The following is a 26,078-nucleotide window of genomic DNA, read 5'->3' on the forward strand; positions in this document are numbered from 1 at the left end:
CTTTCTCTCTTTCTCTCTTTCTCTCTTTCTCTCTTTCTCCCTTTCTCTCTTTCTCCCTTTCTCTCTTTCTCTCTTTCTCTCTTTCTCTCTTTCTTCCTTTCTCTCTCCCTCCCTCCCTCTAGATCTCTATCAGGACTAGATAGGTGGATAATTGAAAGCACCTGATATCCGACAAACGCTCTGAGTCAAATAGAGAGGAGAGCATCAGGATCAGCATTTTGATAAAGTCAAAACAACTCTTGGAATCCTGATGACATTTGTTTGTCAGTTTCAGTTGACCGCTATCGCCACATAAACAACTCAGCACAGTAGTCAATGTGTAGGCTATCAACCAAGAGCATGCAGCCCCTTATACAGCTCTATATATTCTATGCATGGTATGTTTGAGAATGATGAAAAGGGCATCAATTGTTTGGATAGATTGGATATCTGGATAGATTGTCTGTTTGGATAGATTGACTGGGACTTTTGAGGGATGTAATGTAGGCAGGCCTACAGTACATCATGGTACAATCTGATGAGCGGTGCACAGTAGGGTACGTGAAGCCTGTTGCGTATCATCTGGACAGCAGATGCTCGCTTTCTTTTCCTGTGTCTATGTGTACTGATGTGTCTGTCTACCAATCCATGACAGTGCTAGTGTATTCTTGGGGAGGGACAACAGACGGAGGACGACTGGTGTGGTAAATTGCTGTATCTGTGTCTGACTGTGAAGAGGTTGTGTAGTCTTCTAGTTTTGAGTGTTTGTTTTTTTGTACAGGTAATGTGTGAATGCGTGTGAGGAGGGCACATAATGGCTCAATGTTTAAACCCGGTTTCTCCTCCATTTTTCGTGTGTGTTATCCAGAAGCTAGGCAGTAATATGCAGTCGGAGGAGGGCACAGAATGGCTCCTGGAGCTGCTGATGGAGGTGCAGCTGCAGCAGTACTTCCTGCGTATCCGCGACGACCTCAACGTGACGCGACTCTCCCACTTCGACTACGTCAAGAACGAGGACCTGGAGAAGGTCGGCATGGGGCGGCCCGGTGAGTTTTATAGTGGGGGTGGATTGTGTGTGCATTTTTCGTCCAAGTGCATTAATGTAGTATTTGGTTGTGTATATAAGGTGAGGACTCAACCAAGTGTGTGTGTGTGTGTGTGTGTGTGTGTGTGTGTGTGTGTGTGTGTGCGTGTGCGTGTGTGTGTGTGTGTGTGTCCACATTTTTCTTTTACATACCCCTACCCGAAGTGTAACAAAACACAACCATGTTTTTCCATATGTCTAAGGTCTCCTATATATTAAATGGATGTTCTTTTTTTTTCTTTTTTTTACTGCAAAAGTTGTAAGATTTATATATATTGTGACACACCCCCTTAACTCAAACAGCACAGAATAATACCTGGCCGGAAGGGGAGTGGGCCACATAAGCTCACGTTACCTAATATCGCAAGCTCTGATATGGCAAAATGTTTAGTACACGTAGTCAATTGGCTGCTCTACATACAGAAATAAACAACATTACAGTATCTTAAAGCATTTTGGAAATATAAACCTGTAAACACACAGATACAATAAGCAGAAATATAAACTATAAATATTTATGGTGAATGTTAACTTCTCTTTTTGGTTAGATTTTCAATTGACCACTTTCCAAGTAAATTTTGCAGTCATTCACTGCTGAATGCATACAGTTGCACGTTTTAAAAATATTTTGTGGTAACCAAGTGGGCTCAGACATGGAAATCCAATTTTGGGGTCCAGGTTTCATTAAAGGGTTTTGTGTATTTAGCCCCTAATTACAGGGGCAATCACAGATATTTTATATTTTTTCTCAAATCCAATATGGTGTCCAAAGTCAAATATTTCTGCCATAATAACATTTGATGGAGGTTAAATCCCCTGTAAAGTTAAAACATTTTAAATGAGAGGAGTTTTTTTCAGAATTGTGTATAACACTCATTCATGCCTACAAAGACTGGTAGGAATCCATTTTATTCTAAATCTAATATGGCCAACATGATTACACTCAAACACCTTAGCCCTTGTTCATTTTGTATTGTGTTATTCTGTATTTAAAATAGTTTCATATGGCTCTTGGTATACCTAGGACTATGAGTGGCACTGCCATGCCTGTTGTTTGAATAGCCAAAGCCTTTTGGTCCCCTAAAAGGAGGGGACTATGTACACAAAGTGCTTTAATTTCGTGTGTGTGAGCCTGTCTGTGTGTGTGAGCCTGTCTGTGTGTGTGAGCCTGTCTGTGTGTGTGAGCCTGTGTGTGTGTGTGTGTGTGTGTGTGTGTGTGTGTGTGTGTGTGTGTGTGTGTGTGTGTGTGTGTGTGTGTGTGTGTGTGTGTGTGTGTGTGTGTGTGTGTGTGTGTGTGTGTTAGCCAGTGTGTGTGCGTGTGTGTTAGCCAGTGTGTGTGTGTGTGTGTGTGAGCCTGTGTGTGTTAGCCAGTGTGTGTGTGTGTGTGTGTTAGCCAGTGTGTGTGTGTGTGAGCCTGTCCGTGTGAGTGTGAGCCTGTCCGTGTGAGCGTGAGCCCGTCCGTGTGAGCGTGAGCCCGTCCGTGTGAGCGTGAGCCCGTCCGTGTGAGCGTGAGCCCGTCCGTGTGAGCGTGAGCCCGTCCGTGTGAGCGTGAGCCCGTCCGTGTGAGCGTGAGCCCGTCAGTGTGAGCGTGAGCCTGTCCGTGTGTGTGTGAGCCCGTCCGTGTGTGTGTGAGCCTGTCCGTGTGTGTGTGAGCCTGTCTGTGTGTGTGTGTGTGTGTGTGTGTGTGTGTGTGAGCCTGTCTGTGTGTGTGTGTGTGTGTGTGTGTGTGTGTGTGTGTGTGTGTGTGTGTGTGTGTGTGTGTGTGTGTGTGTGTGTGTGTGTGTGTGTGTGTGTGTGTAAAAAGGGAAGGGGCTCGACCATAGCCTTCCAAAAAGCCACCACCAGTAAAACAAAAGGCTGGTGTTAATCTCTGGGTTATACCAGTGTGTTAGGCCCTTTTGCCTCCAGTGCGTGCCAGGCACACAACCAACCAAGGGAATGAATGGCAGCCTCAGGAAGAAGTAGGGAAATGCCAGGCAGGGGAAACTACACTAAACAAAAATATAAACGCAACATGTAAAGTGCTGGTCCTATGTTGCATTTGCTGAAGTAAAAGTTCCCATACATTTTCCATACACACAAAAATATTATTTCTCTCACATTTTGTGCATGAATTTGTTACTTCCCTGTTAGTGAGCATTTTATCCTTTGGCAAGATAATCCATTCACCTAACCGGTGTGGCATATCAATAAGCTAATTAAACTGCACGATCATTACACAACTGCACCTTGTGCTGGGGACAATAAAAGGCCACTCTAAAATGTTCAGTTTTGTCACACAACACAATACAACAGATGTCTCAAGTTTTGAGTGCAACTATTATGCTGAATGCAGGAATGTCCATCAGAGCTGTTTCCAGAAAATGTAATGTTCATTTCTCTACCATAAGCCGCCTCCAACATCGTTTTAGAGAATTTGACAATACGTCCAACCGGTCTCACAACTGCACACCATTTGTAACCACACCAGCCCAGGACCTCCACATCCGGCTTCTGCTCCTGCGGGATCGTCAGATGGGGGAGGACGGGGTGCTGAGGAGTATTTCTGTCTGTAATAAGGCCCTTTTGTGCGGAAATCTTTGAAATTGTTACTTTTTATATTTTTGCTATCAGTATTAAACAATGGCTAGCAGAGTACCATAATGAGTCAATCTTAAGACTAAAGCTTTTTTGTACGTTTAAATCTAAGGATACTTCAGCTAGTATAAGGGACTGCAGATTACATTTGGCTATGTAGCTAAAACTGGTGCAATGTTTGTACATGGTCCCTGTCAAATAAACAAATAAAACAAATAACTTCTCCCTCTAATTAGCATTCGAATGGTAACAATATTTTATGGTTATTTATCTGATGCCTTCATCCAAAGCAGCAGTCAGTCAACAGAAGTGCCATGCATTATTACAATAACATTTGGGAGGCAAACAACACATCTATAAACCATATTGTGATATCTCAAGGAGCCCTGCTTCCAAAGATAAGCTTTGTCTTCAGTTGGCCACTCTCTTTCTGTCCTCTCTCTGCTTTGTCATATAATATTTTGTATTTGTCACATGCTTCGTAAACAACAGGTGTAGACAGTGAATTGATTACTTACTTCCCAACAATGCAGAGAGAAAAAATATAAAAACAATAACACAAGGAATAAATACACAACAAGTAACATAACTTGGCTATATACACAGGGTACCAGTACCAAGTCGATGTTCAGGGATACAATGTAACTGAGATAGATACACTATATATACAAACGTATGTGGAAAGGTGTATAATATCGAGCACACAGCCATGCAATCTCCATAGACAAACATTGGCAGTGGAATGGCCTGACCGAAGAGCTCAGTGACTTTCAACGTGGCACCGTCATAGGATGCCACCTTTCAAATCAAATGAAACTTTATTTGTCACATGCGCCTAATACAACAAGTGTAGACCTTAACATGAAATGCTTACTTACAAGCCTTTAACCAACATTGCAGTTCAAGAAGAGTTGACAATATTTACCAAATAAACTAAAGTAAAAAATATATTTTTTAAAGTAACAAAATAACATAACAATAACGAGGCTATATACAGGGGGTACTGGTACCGAGTGTGTGGGTTGGTACAGGTTATTTGAGGTCATTTCTACATGTATGTAGGGGTGAAGTGACTGTGCATAGATAATGAACAGCAAGTAGCAGCAGTGTAATGTCCGTTAGCCATTTGACTAATTGTTCAGCAGTCTTTTGGCTTCGGGGTAGAAGCTGTTTAAGGAGCCTTTTGGTCCTATACTTGGCGCTCCGGTACTGCTTGCCGCGCGGTAGGTGAGAAAACAGTCAATGACTTGGGTGACTGGAGTCTCTGATAATTCTATGGCCTTTCCTCTGACACTGCCTATTATATAGGTCCTGGATTACAGGAGGCTTGGCCCCGGTGATGTACTGGGCCATATGCACTACCCTCTGCCGAGCAGTTGCCATACCAGACGGGGATGCAACCTGTCAGGATGCTCTCGATGGTGCCGCTGTATGAGGATCTGGGGACCCATGCCAAATCTTTTCAGTCTCCTGAGGAAGAAAAGGTTTTGTTGTGCCCTCTTCACGACTGTCTTGGTATGGAGGAGGAATAATGGTAATGGGGAATTTTTTCATGGTTCAGGCTCGGCCCCTTTGTTCCAGTGAAGGGAAATCTTAACGCTACAGCGTACAATGACATTCTAGAAAATTCTGTGCTTTCAACTTTGTGGCAACAGTTTGGGGAAGGCCCTTTCTTGTTTCAGCATTACAATGCCTCCTTGCACAAAGTGTTGTCCATACAGAGATGCTTTGTCGAAACAGAGTCCTGACCTCAACCCCATTGAACACCTTTGGGATGAATTGGAACGCCGGCTGCGAGCCAGGCCTAATTGCGCGACATCAATGCCTGACCTCACTAATGCTATTGTGGCTGAATGGAAGCAGGTCCCCACAGCAATGTTCCAATATCTAGTTGACAGCCTTCCCAGAAGAGTGGAGGCTGTTATAGTAACAACCAAGGGACCAACTCCATATTAATGCCCATGATTTTGGAATGAGATGTTCGACGAGCAGGTGTCCACATACTTTAGGTCATGCAGTGTACATATGGGTAGGGATAAAGTGACTAGGCAACAGGCTAGATAATAAACAGTAACAGCAGCGTGTCTGAAGAGTGAAAAGATTTGGTGCCAAAAGGGTCAACGCAGAGTCTGGGTAGCTATTGGTTAACGATTTAACTAACTATGTAGCAGTCTTATGGCTTGGGGGTAGAAGCTGTTCAGGGTCCTGTTTGTTACAGACTTGATGTATCTGCACCGCTTGCCGTGCGGTAGGAGAGAGAACGGTCTATGACTTGGGTGGCTGGAGTCTTTTCACCGATTTTAGGGACTTCCTTTGACACCGCCTGGTATAGAGCTCCTGGATGGCAGGGAGCTCGGCCGCAGTGATGTACTGGGCCCTACGCACTACCCTCTGTAGTTCCTTGCAGTCGAATGCCAAGCAGTTGCCAAGCAGCGGTGTTGCAGCCAGTCAAGATGCTGTCAATGGTGCAGCTGTAGAACTGTTTGAGGATCTGAAGACCCATGCCGAATATTTTCAGGCTCCTGAGGGGGAAGAGGTGTTGTCGTGCCCACTTCACTCTGTTGTTGGTATGTGTAGACCAATATTAATTCCTTAGAGATTTGGACACCAAGGAACTTGAAGCTCACGACCTGCTCCACTACAGCCCAGTCAATGTGGATGGGGGTGTGCTCTGTTTCCTGTTCCTTGCTAACGTTGAGGTTGTTATCCAGGCAACACAGTGCCAGGTCTCTGACCTCCCTATAGACTGTCTCATCATGGTTGGTAATCAGGCCTACCACTGTTGTTGTTTACAAACTTAATGATGGTGTTTGAGTTGTGCAGTTGTGGGTGAACAGGGAGTAGAGGGGACTAGGCATGCACCCCTGACCCGCCCCCGGTGTTGAGGGTCAGCGTGGCGGATGTGTTTTTGCCTACCCTTACCACCGGTGGTGACCTGCCGGGATGTCCAGAACCCAGTTGCAGAGGGAGGTGTTTAATTTTAGGGTCCTTAGCTTAGAAATGAGCTTTGAGTGCACTATGTTGTTGAACGCTGAGCTGTAGTCAATTAACAGCCTTCTTTCATAGGTGTTATTTTTGTCCATGTGGGAAAGGGCAGTGTGGAGTGCAATAGAGATTGCGTCATCTATGGATCTGTTGGGGCGGTATGCAAATTAGAGTGGGTCCATGGTATCTGGGATGATGTTGTGAGCCATGACCAACCGTTTCAAAGCATTTCATGGCTGCAGATGTGAGTGCTACAGATAGTCATTTAGACCGATTATCTTGGTATTCTTGGGCACAGAGACTATGGTGGTCTGCTTGAAACGTAGGTATTAGAGACTGGGTCAGGGAGAAGTTGAAAATGTCAGTGAGGACAGTTGCCAGCTGGTCAGCGCATGCTCTGAGTACGCGTGCTGGTAATCTGCCCATCCTAGTGAATGTTAACCTGTTTAAAGGTGTTAACCTCTCTACGCACCGAACCCGTTAGCGGGATTAAATTCGACAACATACGGTGATCGCTACATAAATAGTCATATTAAACATTCATGAAAATACAAGTGTCTCACATGTTTCCAAAGCCTAGAATCTTGCTAATCCAACTGCGTTGTCAGATTTTAAAAAAGGATTTACTGCAAAAGAATACGATGCGATTATCTGAGGACAGAGCCCCATTTAAAAAAAACAATTTCAACCAGCACAGGCGTAAAAAAAATCACAAATTGCAATAAAATAAAGTTTACCTTTGACAATCTTCCCCTGTTTGCTATCCCAATGCTCATTGTTAAACAATGAATTGTCTTTTGTTTGATCAAATCCATTTTTATAGCCTAACACGAAACATTTTGTGAACCGCTTGTGTCATGAATTCCGTCTCCATTAAATTTTCGACGACACATTCGATGTAAATACACACAATAAACGTGACTTTTCCAGTCATGTTTGGTTTCATTGCAATCAACTGGTTGTTTGTAACACAACCAAACGTGATGGGTCATTTCGCGGGACGTATTGACTGAAAGAAACCGATTTGAAGACAACAAGTAATGACATCATTGTGCACCAATGATATGACGGCAGTTTCGTTGATTTGACTGTATTTTAACCCAATGACCACTGATTGTCTTGAAATCTAGCTAGGTCGATAGCCAATGAGCTGAGGTAAACGGCAATATGTAATGGTTATGTGTTGGAAGACCAACCCATGTAGTAAACTCCGGCATAAAGAGGGTCATTCGCCATTGAAGATTCATTTCTGGAAGGAGCATGTTACGCACAGCACTATGTTGGAAAAGCGCATCTTCAGCTGTTTATATATCAATCAGTATGGCGACTAAGTCAGGGAAAGCTAAATCTAAGTCTCGATATACAGATGTACACACAATTTTAGAAGAAATTGATCGGGAAAGTGAGACAGATTGTTGGAGGACGATTGATTTAGCTAGCATAGCTTTGATTCCCAAATGGTGGAATATTTTTTGAACGGAGAGGACATCGTTTTGGACTGGTAAGTTCTTCTCATGCCAATGCCGTTGTTTGAAATTAATAATCTCAAATATTATTTGTGATTTTTAACATTTTTAGTAGCAATATATAAAAATGTAATCAAATGTGTAAAGTACACGTTGGCTATACATTGTGGGCGGGGGTATGTTTGTGTGACTCATAGCCTATGTTTGCATGTATTTGTATGACCCATAGCCTATATTTGTGTGTGTATGTATGTATGTATGTGTGTATATATGTATATATATACACACACACACACACACACACATATTGTGGAATAGAGGGAGCATGGCCGAGATGCGTGTGTCTGCCGCTCCACCCCTACATGAAATAGCCTATTTGAGGCTGTTGAGGGGAGGGCATTCCCACAACAATGGCCAAAGTGAAATGGAGACAGTAGATACAGCTGGTCTGTTGTAAAATAATAAAGACAGTAGATGTAGCTGGTCTGTCATAATATAATAGAGACAGATCTAGCAGGTCTATAATAATATATTCAACCTTATGCTCCCTGTACTCCATATACAGTGGGGCAAACAAGTATTTAGTCAGCCACCAATTGTGCAAGTTCTCCTATTTAAAAAGATGAGAGAGGCCTGTAATTTTCATCATAGGTACACTTGAACTATGACAGGCAAAATGAGAAAAAAAATCAAGAAAATCACATTGTAGGATTTTTAATAATTTTTTGTGCAAATTATGGTGGAAAATAAGTATTTGGTCAATAACAAAAGTTTATCTCAATACTTTGTTATATACCCTTTATTGGCAATGACAGAGGTCAAACGTTTTCTGTAAGTCTCCACAAGATCTTCACACACTGTTGCTGGTATTTTTGGCCCATTCCTCCATGCAGATCTCCTCTAGAGCAGTGATGTTTTGGGGCTGTTGCTGGGCAACATGGACTTTCAACTCCCTCCAAATATTTTCTATGGGGTTGAGATCTGGAGACTGGCTAGGCCAGTCGAAGCCACTCCTTCGTTGCCCGGGCGGTGTGTTTGGGATCATTGTCATGCTGAAAGACCCAGCCACGTTTCATCTTCAATGCCCTTGCTGATGGAAGGAGGTTTTCACTCAAATACTCACGATACATGGCCCCATTCATTCTTTCCTTTACACGGATCAGTCGTCCTGGTCCCTTTGCAGAAAAACAGCCCCAAAGCATGATGTTTCCACCCCCATGCTTCACAGTAGGTATGGTGTTCTTTGGATGCAACTCAGCTTTCTTTGTCCTCCAAACACGACGAGTTGAGTTTTTACCAAAAAGTTATATTTTGGTTTCATCTGACCATATGACATTCTCCCAATCTTCTTCTGGATCATCCAAATGCTCTCTAGCAAACTTCAGACGGGCCTGGACATATACTGTCTTAAGCAGGGGGACCCGTCTGGCACTGCAGGATTTGAGTCCCTGGCGGCGTAGTGTGTTACTGATGGTAGGCTTTGTTACTTTGGTCCCAGCTCTCTGCAGTTCATTCACTAGGTCCCCCCTTGTGGGATTTTTGCTCACTGTTCTTGTGATCATTTTGACCTCACGGGGTGAGATCTTGCGTGGAGCCCTAGATCGAGGGAGATTATCAGTGGTCTTGTATGTCTTCCATTTCCTAATAATTGCTCCCACAGTTGACTTCTTCAAACCAAGCTGCTTACCTATTGCAGATTCAGTCTTCCCAGCATGGTGCAGGTCTACAATTTTGTTTCTGGTGTCCTTTGACAGTTCTTTGGTCTTGGCCATAGTGGAGTTTGGAGTGTGACTGTTTGAGGTTGTGGACAGGTGTCTTTTATACTGATAACAAGTTCAAACAGGTGCCATTAATACAGGTAACAAGTGGAGGTCAGAGGAGCCTCTTAAAAAAAGGTTACAGGTCTGTGAGATTTGCAAATAAATTCATTAAAAATTCTACAATGTGATTTTCAGGATTTTTTTCTAATTTTGTCTGTCATAGTTAAAGTGTACCTATGATGAAAATTACTGGCCTCATCTTTTTAAGTGGGAGAACTTGCACAATTGGTGGCTGACTAAATACTTTTTTGCCCCACTGTATATCTGTTTATTATACCTGTTGATACGGGGCTCATATGTGAAACTATTCTAACTGAACATTTTCTTTCACAGTGACACTGACTCCGAATGTGAGCCCCAGTGCCAAGGTGTCCATCCCCACTGAAGCTGATTCATCCAGCCGGACACCTGTTGTCTCAGCGCTACTGGGGCATGGACTGCAAAAAATGTCCCCATTCCAACTGCAATAAAGGACTACAACAAGAGTATGGGAGGTGTGGACTTGTCAGATGCGCTGATAGGCTATTAGAATGTTCTCCATAAGACGATGAAATGGTACAAGACCTTCTATAATTTCATTGACATTGTTGTGGTGAATGCATTCATCCTACACAAGGAAATGACTAAGAGCTGTGGAAAGCCCCCCATCTCACAGCTAGCCTTCAGAGAGCTGCTCATCAAGGAGCTACAGCACCACTGCACCACATTCAGCTGCCCAAATGTATTTCTGCAGGCATGGATGTCTCTCAGGGCCAAAAGGGCACAGCATGAAGGCGTCGCTGTGTTCTTTGCAAAATGAAGTCCCCCATCACCTGCACCACATGCTTGGTGACCCTCTGCTTTACAGCAGAAAGAGACTGCTATGGCACCTGGCATCAGCAGCACAATATTGTGTAGAGGACTGAGGTTCTTCCAAATATTGAAAGTTTTATTTTGTAAATGTATCTTTTTTTTTCATGTTTTTTCTCCATTATTTGGGAGGGGGTGTGAGAATACCATTTTGTTATTTTGTACATAGTTATTCCATTCAAAATGTATAACTTCACCAATTTGGCCACTTGGGTACATTTGGGCTACTTGTTGTGGGACACCTGGGTGACTTCGTGATAAATGTCATGTAAGCACACTCATTTTGGAAGTTATCATTCTGAAACTTTGCACAAGTACTGTTGCCCTCTTATGTTTTTCACTGAAGTTGTCCCCATCATCCTATCTGAATGTTTGTGTTGTCTTGTTTATTTGAAAGATGATGATACAACAATAAAAATGAAAATACTTATGTTTTTTTCATTGTATTATCTAAACCAGATCTATTGTGTTATTTTCCTACATTCAATTCACATTTACACAAACTTTAGAGTGTTTTCCTTCAAATGAAACCAAGAATATGCATATCCTTGGTTCTGGGCTTGAGCTACAGGCAGTTAGATTTTCAGGCGGAAATTGAAAAAAGTAGGGGGGTAGCTGTAAAAGATTAATAGCATCGACTACAAAGAGAGCGATCACACAATCGTCTGGAACAGCTGGTGCTCTCATGCATTGTTCATTGTTGCTAGCCTCGAAGTGAGCATAGAAGGCATTTTGCTCGTCTGGTAGGCTCGCATCACTGGACAGCTCGCGACTGGGTTTCCCTTTGTAATCCATGATGTCCAACGAGTGTCAGAGCCTGTGTAGGAAGATTCGATCTTGGTCCTGTGTTGACACTCTGGTTTGATGGTTCGTCTGAGTGCGTTGAAGCACCTTTGGCAGTGATTACAGCATTGAGTTTTCTAGGGTATGACATTACACTTTTGGCACACCTGTATTTGGGGAGATTCTCCCATTCTTCTTTGCAGATCCTCTCAAGCTCTGTCAGGTTGGATGGAGAGCGTTGCTGCACAGCTATTTTCAGGTCTCTCCAGAGATGTTCGATCGGGTTCAAGTCCGGGCTCTGGCTGGGCCACTCAAGGGCATTCAGAGACTTGTCCCGAAGCCAATCTTGCTTTGTCTTGGCTGTGTGCTTAGTGCGTTCTCCTGTTGGAAGGTGAACCTTCACCCCAATCTGAGGTCGTGAGCGCTCTGGAGCAGGTTTTCACAAGGGATCTCTCTCTACTTTGCTCCGTTCATCTTTCCCTCAATCCTGACTAGTTTCCCAGTCCCTGCCGCTGAAAACATTCCCACAGCATGATGCTGCCACCACCGTGCATCCTCGTAGGCAGCTTGGCTTTCAGGCTAAAGAGTTCAATCTTGGTTTCATCAGACCAGAGAATCTTATTTCTCATGGTCTGGGAGTCTTTAGGTGCCTTTGGGCAAACTCCAAGCAGGCCTTCATGTGCCTTTTACTGAGGAGTGGCTTCCGTCTGGCCACTGCCATAAAGGCCTGATTGGTGGAATGCAGCAGAGATGCTTGTCCTTCTGGAAGGTTCTGCCATCTCCACAGAGGAACTCTCGAGCTCTGTCAGTGACCATCAGGTTCTTGGTCACCTCCCTGACCTAGGACCTTCTCCCCCAATTGCTCAGTTTGGCTGGGCGGCCAGCTCTCGGAAGAGTCTTGGTGGTTCCAACTAACTGTATTCTGTTAGGCTAGATTCCACTCTTTTGTCGTGGAGTTACGCAAACTTGGAAGTGAAACAGAATATCAATAGAGCAGATATTTTCTTTCCATCACGAATGCCCTTAATATCTTTTCACAATTCACATTTAACCGGTAATTACACCCTTAAAATGTAATTTCCCCTAACACGGGCATGCGTCCTTAAGCACATTAGTGGGAGATCAAAAAAAGTTGTCTTCCTTTCCATTTGTCACTCTCTAAGCCCCTCTCTCAATGCCTCTCCACTCACTCGGATTTCCATTGTCCTCCTTTCTCTCTTTTTTTCTGGTTTCACTCCTTTCATTTACATTGTCTGTAGCTGAGCTCAGAGTTGCAACCTGTGAGTTGATTCTTTAAAAAAAGTTGTAAATCATTCATATACATTGAGTATACAAAATATCAGCTATTACAGCGATTTCATTCACTGCAACACTTAAGAAATAGTTGCAGTTAGTTTCAGAATGGGTGGCAAGGAATAAGTTAGAACTAAATATTTCAAAAACTGAAAGCATTGTGTTTGGGACCAATCATTCACTAAACCTCAAGTAAACTGTTCACTGCGTACATACCAATAATGTGGAAATTGAGCAAACCTGTCATGGTCAGACATGTTGATACAACAGTAATTTATTGATGTCACTTGTTAAATTGATGTCAGGTTAAAGAAGGAATTTTAAGCCTTGAGACAATTGATACATGGGTGTATTTATTTCTATTCTTTTTTTTTTAATTACATTTTATTTAACTAGGTAAGTCAGTTAAGGACAAATTCTCATTTTCAATTATGGCCTAGGAACAGTGGGTTAACTGCCTTGTTGAAGGGCAGAATGACAGATTTTTACCTTGTCAGCTCTGGGAATTGATCTTGCAACTTTCCAGTTACTAGTCCAACACTCTAAACACTAGGCTACTTGCCACCCCATTGGAATGTAGCCAACATACACTCTATACTAAACTATGTGTTCCATTCAGGGTGAATGGGTCAGACAAAATATTTAAATGCCTTTGAATGGGGTATGGTAGTATGTGCCAGGCGCACTGTTTTGTGTCAAGAACTGCAAAGCTCCTGTGTTTTTCACACTCAACAGTTTCCCATGTTTATCAAGATTGGTCCACCACTCAAAGGACATCCTGCCAACTTCACTTTAGGAAGCATTGGAGTCAAGGGTGTTTAGTATAGAGTGTATGTTGGCTACATTCCAATATCCATACTAGGATGCCACTTAGAATACATACCCAATCAATCAAATGTATTTAATAATATTACCAAATAAAACTTTGATCACTGCACTACACAAATTGTAACCAATCACAGCACAATCACTGCATAAAATGGTTCGATCAAGCCACACGTCAACAACACTTTCCCCCGTCAGCGCATTTTCGTAATAACTTGATGTTAAGGGATTTTTTTAATCAATAATGACTAATTATATATACATTTCAATCAGGACTGACTAATCAGCATACTATTATGTTACTGTATGTATGTATGCATTTTCTTTTAATCCTAGTACTGAATATAATGTGTGTAATTATAATCAAGAATTAGAACAAAGACTGTCTGTTCCTTGGTAGAAACGAATGAATTTATCGTCAGACTGGCTAGAATGCTTGTCTACACAGGGAGACCTTGGCCTGGTCATAAATTATCTAAACTAGTGGAGGACGATGTAGGAAGGCTTGAGAACTATACTGCCATTGTACCGGAGTGGAGGAGGGACGGGACAGTTTGAAACCTAATGATGTCATTTTCAGTTTATAACCTGTTGTAAATTATATCATGTTCAGTACCCTCGAGAATAAACGCAATTGCTTGATTTTGAGACTGGTCTCCGCCCATTTTATGCAAATAAGTATCTTACAAATCCTTAGAAATGGGCTGAGTGTATTAATTGAATTGGGTAATAAACATATAGGAGTTTAATTCCTCTATCACTTGAAGAAAATCATCTCAAATTGCAATGCAAAATGTCAGAAGTGCTACATCTAAATCTAGCAGAATCCTGGAGGGACTGAACAGTACAGAACAGTGCAGAACAGGGGATGCTTTTCTTACGTATCAAGTACAGCAATGGTGCCCAACTCTCCTCTGAGAGGGCTACCCCTTCTGGAAGCTTTTGCGACAACCCTAATCTTGCCTGATACTACTAATTAGCGGACCAGGACCTTGATTAGCTGAGTTACAGCACAACAGGGTTGGAGCAAAAACTTGCATTGCCAGTTGCTTTCCAGGAAGAGGGTTTGCCAACCCTGAAGTATAAACGCAACATGCAACCATTTTAACTGTTTTACTAAGATACAGTTCATATAAGGAAATCAGTCAATAAAAATGGATTCAGTAGGCCCTGCTTTATGGATTTCACATGAATGGGCAGGGGCACAGTAATAGGTCCACCCACTTGGGAGCCAGGTCCAGCAAATCCGTTTTCCCCCACAAAAGGGTTTTATTACAGACAGAAATACTCCTCAGTTTCATCAGCTGTCTGGGTGGCTGGTCTCAGATCATCCCGCAGGTGGAGATGCTGGATGTGGAGGTCCTGGGCTGGTGTGGTAAAACATGGTCTGCGGTTGTGAGGCAGGTTGGACTTACTGCCAAATTCTCTAAAATGATTTTGGAGGCGGCTTATGGTAGAGAAATTAACTTAAATTCTCTGGCAACAACTCTGGTGGGCATTCTTACAGTCAGCATGCCAATTGCACGCTCCCTCAAAACTTGAGACATCTGTGGCATTGTGTTGTGACAAAACTGCACATTTTAGAGTTGCCTTTTATTGGCCCTAGCACATATTGCACCTGGGTAATGATCATGCTGTTTAATCAGCTTCTTGATATGGCACACCTGTCGGGTGGATAGATTATCTTGGCAAAGGATAAATGCTCACTAACAGGAATGTAAACAAATTTGTAGACACAATATGAGAGAAATGAGCTTTTTCTAGGATCTGTTACTTTAACATTTCTGGGATCTTTTATTTCAGCTCATGAAACATGGGACCAACACTTGACCTGTTGCGTTTATATTTTTGTTCAGCATAGAATAGGATATTCACATATGAACAGGTCCAGAGAGTTTAGCATTAGCATAACACTGATTGTTATGTAAGCAACTCAGTGTTTGATTTAGAACACTCTGCTTCCCATACATTTATGAATGATGATGAATTGAATATGACTATCACTATCACATGCCATAGTGATATCACTGTAGTTTGGGAGAAGTAGTTTCTGATTCTTGGTCTACATAGTCAGTGACATTATCCTTCTCGCTCCTTCCCTCTCTCTGTCGTGGGTGTCGCTACAGGGCAGAGACGGCTGTGGGAGGCGGTCAAGAGGAGGAAAGCAATGTGCAAGCGGAAGTCCTGGATGAGCAAGGTACAGTACACAAACACATACATACGAATATAATACATACAGTACACTCACTCTACAGTACAAACTATCTGTCTCGTTCATGCACAATGACCCTAACATATTAACATGTGATCGTGTGTATATGTTCGTTTGCTCATACTGTGTCTTGATCCATCCTCTCGCACATTGTCAATATCTGTTCCTTGTGGACAATAGGACGTGTTATCTTTGGTCTGAATTCATTGTTCCCAAAGCTTGGTTTTACATACGGAGTTCAATTGAGCTGAGCAGTTGTGTATACAATGGAGTTGTATGGGGAGGTTAGATGTCTGATTCATTTGTGTGAGCGCGCACATGTACAGGTAACTGCCAAAATAAAGGAAACACCAACAAAGTGTCTTTAAAGTGTCACACTGATCCTCAACATGGGGGAGCCCTTAGTCCCCTCCTGTACTCCCTGTTCACCCACGAATGCGTGGCCAAGCACGACGCCAACACCACCATTAAGTTTTCTGACGACACGACAATGGTAGGCCTGATCACCGACAACGATTAGACAGCCTATATACGGAGGAGGTCGGAGACCTGGCAGTGTGTTCAAATCCCACTCATTTATATAGCCCTTCTTACATCAGCTGATATCTCAAAGTGCTGTACAGAAACCCAGCCTAAAACCCCAAACAGCAAGCAATACAGGTGTAGAAGCACGGTGGCTAGGAAAAACTCCCTAGAAAGGCCAAAACCTAGGAAGAAACCTAGAGAGGAAGCAGGCTATGAGGGGTGGCCAGTCCGCTTCTGGCTGTGCTGGGTGGAGATTATAACAGAACATGGCCAAGATGTTCAAATGTTCATAAATGACCAGCATGGTCAAATAATAACAATCACAGTAGTTGTCGAGAGTGCATCAAGTCAGCACCTCAGGAGTAAATGTCAGTTGGCTTTTCATAGCCGATCATTAAGAGTATCTCTACCGCTCCTGCTGTCTCTAGAGAGTTGAAAACAGCAGGTCTGGGACAGGTAGCACATCTGGTGAAGAGGTCAGGGTTCCATAGCCGCAGGCAACACAGTTGAAACTGGAGCAGCAGCACGGCCAGGTGGACTGGGGACAGCAAGGAGTCATCATGCCAGGTAGTCTGAGGCATGGTCCTAGGGCTCAGGTCCTCCGAGAGAGAGAAAGAGAGAATTAGAGAGAGCATACTTAAATTCACACAGGACACCGGATAAGACAGGAGAAGTTCTCCAGATATAACTGACTGACCCTAGCTCCCCGATACATAAACTACTGCCGCATAAATACTGGAGGCTGAGACGGGAAGGGTCAGGAGACACTGTGGCCCCATCTGATGATACCCCCGGACAGGGCCAAACAGGTAGGAAGGATATAACTCCACCCACTTTGCCAAAGCACAGCCCCCACACCACTAGAGGGATATCTTCAACCACCAACTTACCATCCTGAGACAAGGCTGAGTATAGCCCACAAAGATCTTCGCCACGGCACAACCCAAGGGGGGGGGGGGCAACCCAGACAGGAAGATCACGTCAGTGACTCAACCCACTCAAGTGATGCACCCCAGTAAGCCAGTGACTCAGCCCCTATAATAGGGGCTGAGTCACTGTGGAGAGAGGGGAACCGGCCAGGCAGAGACAGCAAGGGCGGTTCGTTGCTCCAGAGCCTTTCCGTTCAACTTCACACTCCTGGGCCAGACTACACTCAATCATATGACCCACTGAAGAGATGAGTCTTCAGTAAACACTTAAAGGTTGAGACCGAGTCTGCGTCTCTCACATGGGTAGGCAGACCATTCCATAAAAAGTTAGCTCTATAGGAGAAAGCCCTGCCTCCAGCTGTTTTCTTAGAAATTCTAGGGACAATTAGGAGGCCTGCGTCTTGTGACCGTAGCTTACGTGTAGGTATTCACGGCAGAACCAAATCGGATAGATAGGTAGGAGCAAGCCCATGTAATGCTTTGTAGGTTATCAGTAAAACCTTGAAATCAGCCCTTGCCTCAACAGTAAGCCAGTGTAGGGAGGCTAGCACTGGAGTAAAGGATCACATTTTTGGGGTCTAGTCAGGATTTTTAGCAGCCGTAGTTAGCACTGACTGAAGTTTATTTAGTGCTTTATCCGGGTAGCCGGAGAGTAGATCATTGCAGTAGTCTAACCTAGAAGTAACAAAAGCATGGATTAATTTTTCTGCATAATTTTTGGACAGAAAGTTTCTGATTTTTAAACCAGGCCAGAACTTGTCCGTGTAGACCAATTTGGGTTTCCAATCTCACCAAAAGAATATGGTGATCGATGGTATCAAAAGCAGCACAAAGGTCTAGGAGCACGAGAACAGATTCAGAGCCTCGGTCTGACACCATTAAAAGGTAATTTACTACATTCACAAGTGCAGTCTCAGTGCTATGATGAGTCTAAAACCAGACTGAAGCATTTCATATACATTGTTTGTCTTCAGGAAGGCAGTGAGTTGCTGTGCAACAGCTTTTTATAAAATCTTTGAGAGGAATGGAAGATTCGATATAGGCCGATAGTTTGTTATAGTTTCTGGGTCAAGGTTTGGCTTTTTCAAGAGAGGCTTTATTACTGCCACTTTTAGTGAGTTTGGTACACATCTGGTGGATAGAGAGCCGTTTATTATGTTCGAGTGTTTTAGTACTATATCTCTTGACAATGATGAAAATAATCATGACCTCTAAACCAAGCACAGGAAGCAGCTCTTTCAGTAGTTTAGTTGGAATAGGGTCCAGTATGCAGCTTAAAGGTTTAGAGGTCATGATTATTTTCATCATTGTGTCAAGAGACATAGTACTAAAACACTTGAGCGTCTCTCTTGATCCTAGGTCCTGGCAGAGTTGTGCAAACTCAGGACAACTGAGCTTTGGAGGAATACGCAGATTTAAAGAGGAGACCGTAATTTGCTTTCTAATGATCATGATCTTTTCCTCAAAGAAGTTAATGAATTTATTACTGCTGAAGTGAACTCCATCCTCTCTTGGGGAATGCTGCTTTTCAGTTAGCTTTGCGACAGTATCAAAAATACATTTCGGATTGTTCTCATTTTCCTCAATTGGAAAAATAGGATGATCAAGCAGCAGTGAAGGCTCTTCGATACTGCACCGTACTGTCTTTCCAAGCTAGTTGGAAGACTTCCAGTTTGGTGTGGCGCCATTTCCGTTGCAATTTTCTGGAAGCTTGCTTCGGAGCTCAGGTATTTTCTATATACCAGGGAGCTAGTTTATTATGACAAATGTTTTTGGTTTTTAGGGGTGCAACTGCATCTAGGGTATTGCGCAAGGTTAAATTGAATTCCTCAGTTAGGTGGTTAACTGATTTTTGTTCTCTGGCGTCCTTGGGTAGGCAGAGGGAGTCTGGAAGGGCATCAAGGAATCTTTGGGTTGTCTGAGAATTTATAGCACAACTTTTGATGCTCCTTGGTTGGGGTCTGAGCAGATTATTTGTTGCAATTGCAAACGTAATAAAATGGTGGTCCGATAGTCCAGGATTATGAGGAAAAACATTAAGATCCACAACATTTATTCCATGGGACAAAACTAGGTCCAGAGTATGACTGTGACAGTGAGTAGGCCTTTGCGGGATGCACGCGGGATATGGTCACTAGTGTAACCAGGAGGTGAGGCCTCATTTAACACAATAAATTCATCAGGCTTAAGCCATGTCTCAGTCAGGCCAATCACATCAAGTGATTAGTTCATTGACTATAACTGCCTTTGAAGTGAGGGATCTAACATTAAGTAGCCCTATTTTGAGATGTGAGGTATCACAATCTCTTTCAATAATGGCAGGAATGGAGGAGGTCTTTATCCTCGTGAGATTTCTAAGGCGAACACCGCCATGTTTAGTTTAGACTATCCTAGGTCGATGCACAGATACGGTCTCAATGGGGATAGCTGAGCTGACTACACTGACTGTGCTAGTGGCAGGCTGGCTAACAGCCTGCTGCCTGGCCTGCACCCTATTTCATTGTGGAGCTAGAGGAGTTAGAGCCCTGTCTATGTTGGTAGATAAGATGAGAGCACCCCACCAGGGTTGCCAGGACAACAACTAAATGTGAGCAAGACAAAGGAGCTGATTGTGTACTACAGGAAAAGGAGAGCCGGATATGCCCGCATTCACATCGACGGGGCTATAGTGGAGCGGGTCGAGAGTTTCAAGTTCCTTGGTGTCCACATCACCAACAAACTATCATGGTCCAAACACACCAAGACACTAGTGATGAGGGCTTGACAATGCCATTTCCCCCTCAGGAGACTAAAAGGATTTGGCAATGGGATCCTCAAAAAGTTATACAACTGCTCCATCCAGAGCATCCTGACCGGTTGCATCACCACCTGGTATGGTAGCTGCTCGACATCCGACCGTAAGGTGTTACAGAGGGTAGTACATACGGCCCAATACATCACTGGGGCCAAGCTTCCTGCCATCCAGGACCTATATACCAGGCGGTGTCAGAGGATACCATGTTCGAGACACTTAAATATTTTAAAGGGCACACATACACAATCCATGTCTCAATTGTCTCAATGCTTAAACATCCTTATTTAACCCCTCTCCTCCCCTTCATCTACACTGATTGAAACAGATTTAAAAGTGACATCAATAAGGGATCATCGCTTTCACATGGATTCACCTGGTCATTCTATGTCTTGGAAAGAGCACGTGTTCTTAATGTGTTGTACACTCAGTGTACACAGAACGCATAGAGACGGACAGACTCTAGTATGCTCACAAACTTACAGTGCACACATACTAATGCATGCACACATACAGCTTGGCTGACTCTATCGTTGTCAATTGAGTTTGCATATGACCCCTGAGTCGGCTATAACTCTGAACTGTACCCCAAACTGTCTGCTGAATAACCACACACACACACACACACATACTTACTCACTGCCATGTCACACTCTGATGTCTAGTAGTAGGGAGCTGCAGGCCTCTGGGATGCAGACTGCAGTGTTGGCCGCTCCAGCCAGAATGCAGCCAGGCTGAGGAGATGATAGCTTTCTAAAATTACACGTGTTTGTTTCCGCTTCTGGCACCAACCACCCGTCCAAATAATCTGCCTCCTCAGCCACTGACTGTGTTTGTGTGTGTGTGTGTGGGGTTTGTGTTTGTTTGTGTGAACGGCTATCTGTGTGCGTGGTTAGTTTAGGGTTGTGTGCTGGTCTTCCATCTTCACTATTTAAAAAACTGTCTCATCCCCTATTTAGAACACCAGACTCACCACCGAGACACACACGCACACACTGAAAAAGACTCATTGATACACACACCACACCACAGACATGTGGAGCTGTAAAAATCCCCTCAGCCAGTAATATCCAACTCCAGCTTTAGACACGGAGGAAAGGGGCTTGATTTTTGTTCCTACTCACTGACACTGGGCCTCCCTGCTACCTAAGACTTCAGCCCCTGCCTCCACTTTAACCAAGTCCAAGGCTTTAATCTAATAGGGTGCTCTAACGAATGCTCTTCCGATCGGCAGTCTAATTCTTGCCTTGTTCAATCAATCAAATGTATTTATCATCAGCTGATGTCACAAAGTGCTCTACAGAAACCCAGCCTAAAACCCCAAACAGCAAGCAATGCAGGTGTAGAAGTACGGTGGTTAGGAAAAACTCCCTAGAAAGGCCAGAACCTAGAAAGAAACCTCGAGGAACCAGGCTTAATAATGTTGCCTGTTGCTTGCTCTTCAGGCAATTTTCAAGTTTCCTTCTTCCTCTCATAAAGATAATGGAACATTGTGGAGTTATTGGGGAATATAGCATTTTGTGTGTGCATGTGTGTTTGTTAATTCTGTGTTAACTAATGTGTGTCTGAGTTTTGATTTCATCCATGTGTCTTGCGTGCACGCTCGTGTATTTGTGTTAATGCGTGTGTAGTAATTGTGTGTTGGTTCATGTTTGTGGCAGTATTGTTTGTGGATGTGTTTAACTATTCTCCACAAGAATAGTAAACAAACAAAAACAAAAATGTGACTAACTGGGGACATTTTATTAGTCTCCGTCAAATGCTATTTCTAGGTTTTTTTGTAGGGTTAACGTTTCAATTCGTGTTAGGGTTAGAATTACAATAAGGGTTAGGAGGGTCAGTTTTAGGGTTAGTGTTAGGGTTAAAGGTTAGGTTTTTGGGTTAAGGTTAGGGTAAGAGTACGGGTTAGGTTTATTGTTAGGGGTTAGGGAATATAGGATTTTGAATGAGACTGAAGTGGGTGTCCCCACAAGGTTAGTTGTACAAGTGTGTGTGTGGATATGCATACACCCCTGCCCACACCACCCCCATATCACGATAACAGGCTAGGGATCACTCTGCACCCTCCCTGCTGTGGCACCCCTGGCCAAGTGAGCCGACCGCGGGGCGCTGGACATAATTGAGCCCTGGCTCTCCTCAACACACACCTGCTACAGCACACACACACTGGCTGGCAGGGGGAAGAAGGGGAGGGAGTGAAGTTAGAAAAGAGAGTGAGGAGAATAACCCTTCACACAACTGGGGCTGGGGTGAGGGCTAGGGAGAGGAAGAAACGAGATAGAGGGAGATGGGTGGGGGGATCATGATACAGAGACAGAAATGGGGGAGACGGAAAGTGGGAAGGCAATATCAGGCCCACTTCCCCCTCTACACAGCACAAGCCCGTCTCTCCCCTTTACAAAGTGCCTCAGCAGATAGCATGTCTTTCAACTCTAACGTTCATTGAGCTATCTCAACTCAACTAGGTGATGCGGTCCTACCACATTGCCTCCACACAGACAACCAATGTTACTCTCCTTCTTTGAATACTGTACAACTAAATCAAACCAAATCATATTTGATTGGTCACATATAAATTGTTAGCAGATGTTAATGCGAGTGTAGCGAAATGCTTGTTCTTCTAGTTCCGACCATGCAGTAATATCTAACAAGTAATCAACCAATTTCACAACAACTACCTTATACACACAAGTGTAAAGGAATGAATAAGAATATGTACATATAAATATATGGATGAGTGATGGCCGAACGGCATAGGCAAGATGCAGTAGATGTTATAGAGTACAGTATATACCTAGGAGATGAGTAATGTAGGTTATCTAAACATTATATAAACCTGGCATTGTTTAAAGTGACTAGTGATACATTTATTACACCCAATTTTTAATTATTAAAGTGGCTAGAGATTTGTGTCAGTATGTTGGCAGCAGCCACTCAATGTTAGTGATTGCCTTGAGATAGAAGCTGTTTTTCATTCTCAGTCCCTGCTTTGATACACCTGTACTGACCTCCCCTTCTGGATGATAGCGGGGTGAACAGGCAGTGGCTCGGGTGGTTGTTGTCCTTGATGATCTTTTTGGACTTCCTGTGACATCGGGTGGTGTAGGTGTCCTGGAGGGCAGGTAGTTTGCCCCCGGTGATGCGTTGTACAGACCTCACAACCCTCTGGAGAGCCTTGCGGTTGTGGGCGGAACAGTTGCCGTACCAGGCGGTGATACAGCCCGACAGGGTGCTCTCGATTGTGTATCTGTAAAAGTTTGTCAGGGTTTCGGTGACTAGCCAAATTTCTTTATCCTCCTGAGGTTGAAGAGGCGCTGTTGCATCTTCTTTACCACGCTGTCTGTGTGGGTGGACCATTTCAGTTTGTTTGTGATGTGTACGCCGAGGAACTTAAAACTTTCCACCTTCTCCACTACTGTCACATCGATGTGGATAGGGGGCTGCTCCCTCTGCTGTTTCCTGAAGTCCACGATAATCTCCTTTGTTTTGTTGACGTTGAGTGTGAGGTTATTTTCCTGACACCACACTCCGAGGGCCCTCACCTCCTGCCTGTAGACCGTCTAGTCGTTGTTGGTAATCAAGCCTACCATTGTCGTTTCGTCTGCAAACTTGATGATTGAGTTGGAGGCATGCATGGCCACGCAGTCATGGGTGAACAGGGAGTACAGGTGAGGGCTGAGCATGGGTGTTTCCTGTTTTAGTTTCTGTCTATAGGCTGGGAGCAACAAAATGGAGTCGTGGTCATATTTGCCGAAGGAGGGCAAGGGAGGGCTTTGTATCCATCGTGGAAGTTAGAGTAACAATGATCCAGAATTTTTCCATCTCGGGTCGCGTTTTCGATATGCTGATAAAAATTTAGGGAGCCTTGTTTTCAGATTAGCCTTGTTAAAATCCCCAACTACAATAAATGCATCCTCAGGATATGTTTCCACTTTACTTACAGTCCAATGAAGTTCTTTCAGGGCTGTCGAGGTGTCTGCTTGGGGGAGGATATACAAGACTGTGATTATAATCAAAGAGAATTCTCTTGGTAGATAATGAGGTCGACATTTGGTTGTAAGGAATTCTAGGTCAGGTGAACAAAAAGACTTGAGTTCCTGTATGTTGTTATGATCACACCATGTCTCGTTAATCATAAGGCATACACCCCGCCCTTCTTCTTACCAGAGAGATGTTTGTTTCAGTCAGCGCGATGCGTGAAGAAACCAGGTGGCTGTACAGACACTGACAACTTATCCTGAGCGAGCCATGTTTTCCTGAAACAGAGAATGTTACAATCTCTGACGTCTCTCTGGAAGGCAACCATTGCTCGGTTTTCGTCTACCTTGTTGTCAAGAGACTGGACATTGGTGAGTAGTATACCTGGGAGCGGTGGGCGACGTGTCCGTCTACGGAGCCTGAGCAGAAGACCACTCCGTCTGCCCCTTCTGCGGCGCCATTGTTTTGGGGTTGCCTTCTGGGATCTGATCCACTGTCCTGGGTGGTGGACCAAACAGAGGATCCGCTTTGGGAAAGTCGTATTCCTGGTTGTAATGTTGGTAAGTTTACTTATTTCCTCCCAGCTGAGTTGACTTAGTTCCTCCCAGCTGTATGTAATAAGACTTAAGATTTCCTGGGGTAACAGTCTAAGAAATAATACATAAAAAAAACAAAATACGCTGTCGGCGCTGGATGGTCAAAGGTGTCACGTTCTGTCCATCGTTCGTATGTGTTTTCCTTGTTTTAGTGTTGGTCAGGACGTGAGCTGGGTGGGCATTCTATGTTGTGTGTCTGGTTTGTCTATTTCTATGTTTGGCCTGATATGGTTCTCAATCAGAGGCAGGTGTTAGTCATTGCCTCTGATTGGGAACCATATTTAGGTAGCCTGTTTTGTGTTGGGTTTTGTGGGTGATTGTTCCTGTCTCTGTGTTTGCACCAGATAGGGCTGTTTAGGTTTTCACTTTTCTTGTTTTGTATAGTCTGTTCATGTATAGTCGTCTTTATTAAAAACATGAATAACCACCACGCTGCATTTTGGTCCGCCTCTCTTTCACCAGAAGAAAACCCTTACAGAATCACCCACCAACCAAGGACCAAGCGGCATGGTAAACAGAGGCAGCAGCAACAGCAGCAGCAGGAGAAGCGACAGGTGCAGCAGGAGCAACAGCAGCAGCAGCAGCAGGAGAAGCAACAGAGGCAGCAGCAGGAGAAGCAGCAGCAGCAGCAGCAGCAGTGGGAGAGGCTGCACTATTTGGATAAATGGACTTGGGAGGAGATCCTTGACGGAAAAGGACCCTGGGCAGAGCCAGGGGAATATTGCCGCCCCAAAGCCGAGCTGGAGGCAGCGAAAGCAGAGAGGCGGCATTATGAGGAGCTAGCACGGCAGAGCGGCTGGAAGCCCGAGAGGCACCCCCAAAAATTTCTTGGGGGGCACAGGGAGAGTGTGGCAGAGTCAGGAGTCAGACCTGAGCCAACTCCCCCTGTTTACCGTAAGGAACCATGGATGGAATTGGAGCTGTCGGCGAAGCTGAGTCTGAGTCTGAGAGTGTTGAGGATGTATTGGACAGAGTAGAGAGAAAGCTGTTGGTTTGGCATAGTGCCGCCATGCCCAGCGGCATTTGCCCTGAGGAGTGTGTTAGCTGTCCGATGTCACCTGCCAGTCAGTTCCTCGTACTCAGCCTGAAACGTGTGTTGGAGTTCCGGAGGATTTGATGCCAGGCCAGGATCCGCCACGGCCAGGTCTCCAGTACACCTTCACAACACAGGTGTGTCCAGGTTCCTTGCAGAACTCACCCGGAGGTGCCAGTGGCCAGGTTTGCCAGTGCCGGCTGCCAGTCACCAGGCGGTTTCTCCGTCCCATCAATCCGCCAGGTGCAGGATCCGCCCAGCCTGTCCGCCGTCTGCCAGACCTGCCCGCTCCGCCAGTCCAGAGCCAGTCTGCCAGAGCAGTCTCTGTCCAGCGCGGCCAGAGCCAGGATCTG

At 44.2% G+C, this 26,078-nt stretch overlaps 1 protein-coding gene across 7 annotated transcripts in view; it reads left to right on the forward strand.

Moving 5' to 3' along the window:
* Positions 1-26,078, forward strand: part of LOC118402293 (activated CDC42 kinase 1) — a 155,377-nt gene that overhangs the window by 98,055 nt on the left and 31,244 nt on the right. For all 7 annotated transcript variants that reach the window (XM_035800380.2, XM_035800381.2, XM_035800382.2 and 4 more), the window contains 2 exons: positions 848-1,025; positions 15,788-15,858. In XM_035800380.2, the coding sequence (XP_035656273.1) occupies positions 863-1,025; positions 15,788-15,858 (234 nt within the window). In that variant the 5' untranslated portion in view covers positions 848-862. The remainder of the gene's footprint in view (positions 1-847; positions 1,026-15,787; positions 15,859-26,078) is intronic.

The sequence above is a fragment of the Oncorhynchus keta genome, chromosome 23, assembly GCF_023373465.1.
Source record: "Oncorhynchus keta strain PuntledgeMale-10-30-2019 chromosome 23, Oket_V2, whole genome shotgun sequence".
Taxonomy (NCBI): domain Eukaryota; kingdom Metazoa; phylum Chordata; class Actinopteri; order Salmoniformes; family Salmonidae; genus Oncorhynchus; species Oncorhynchus keta.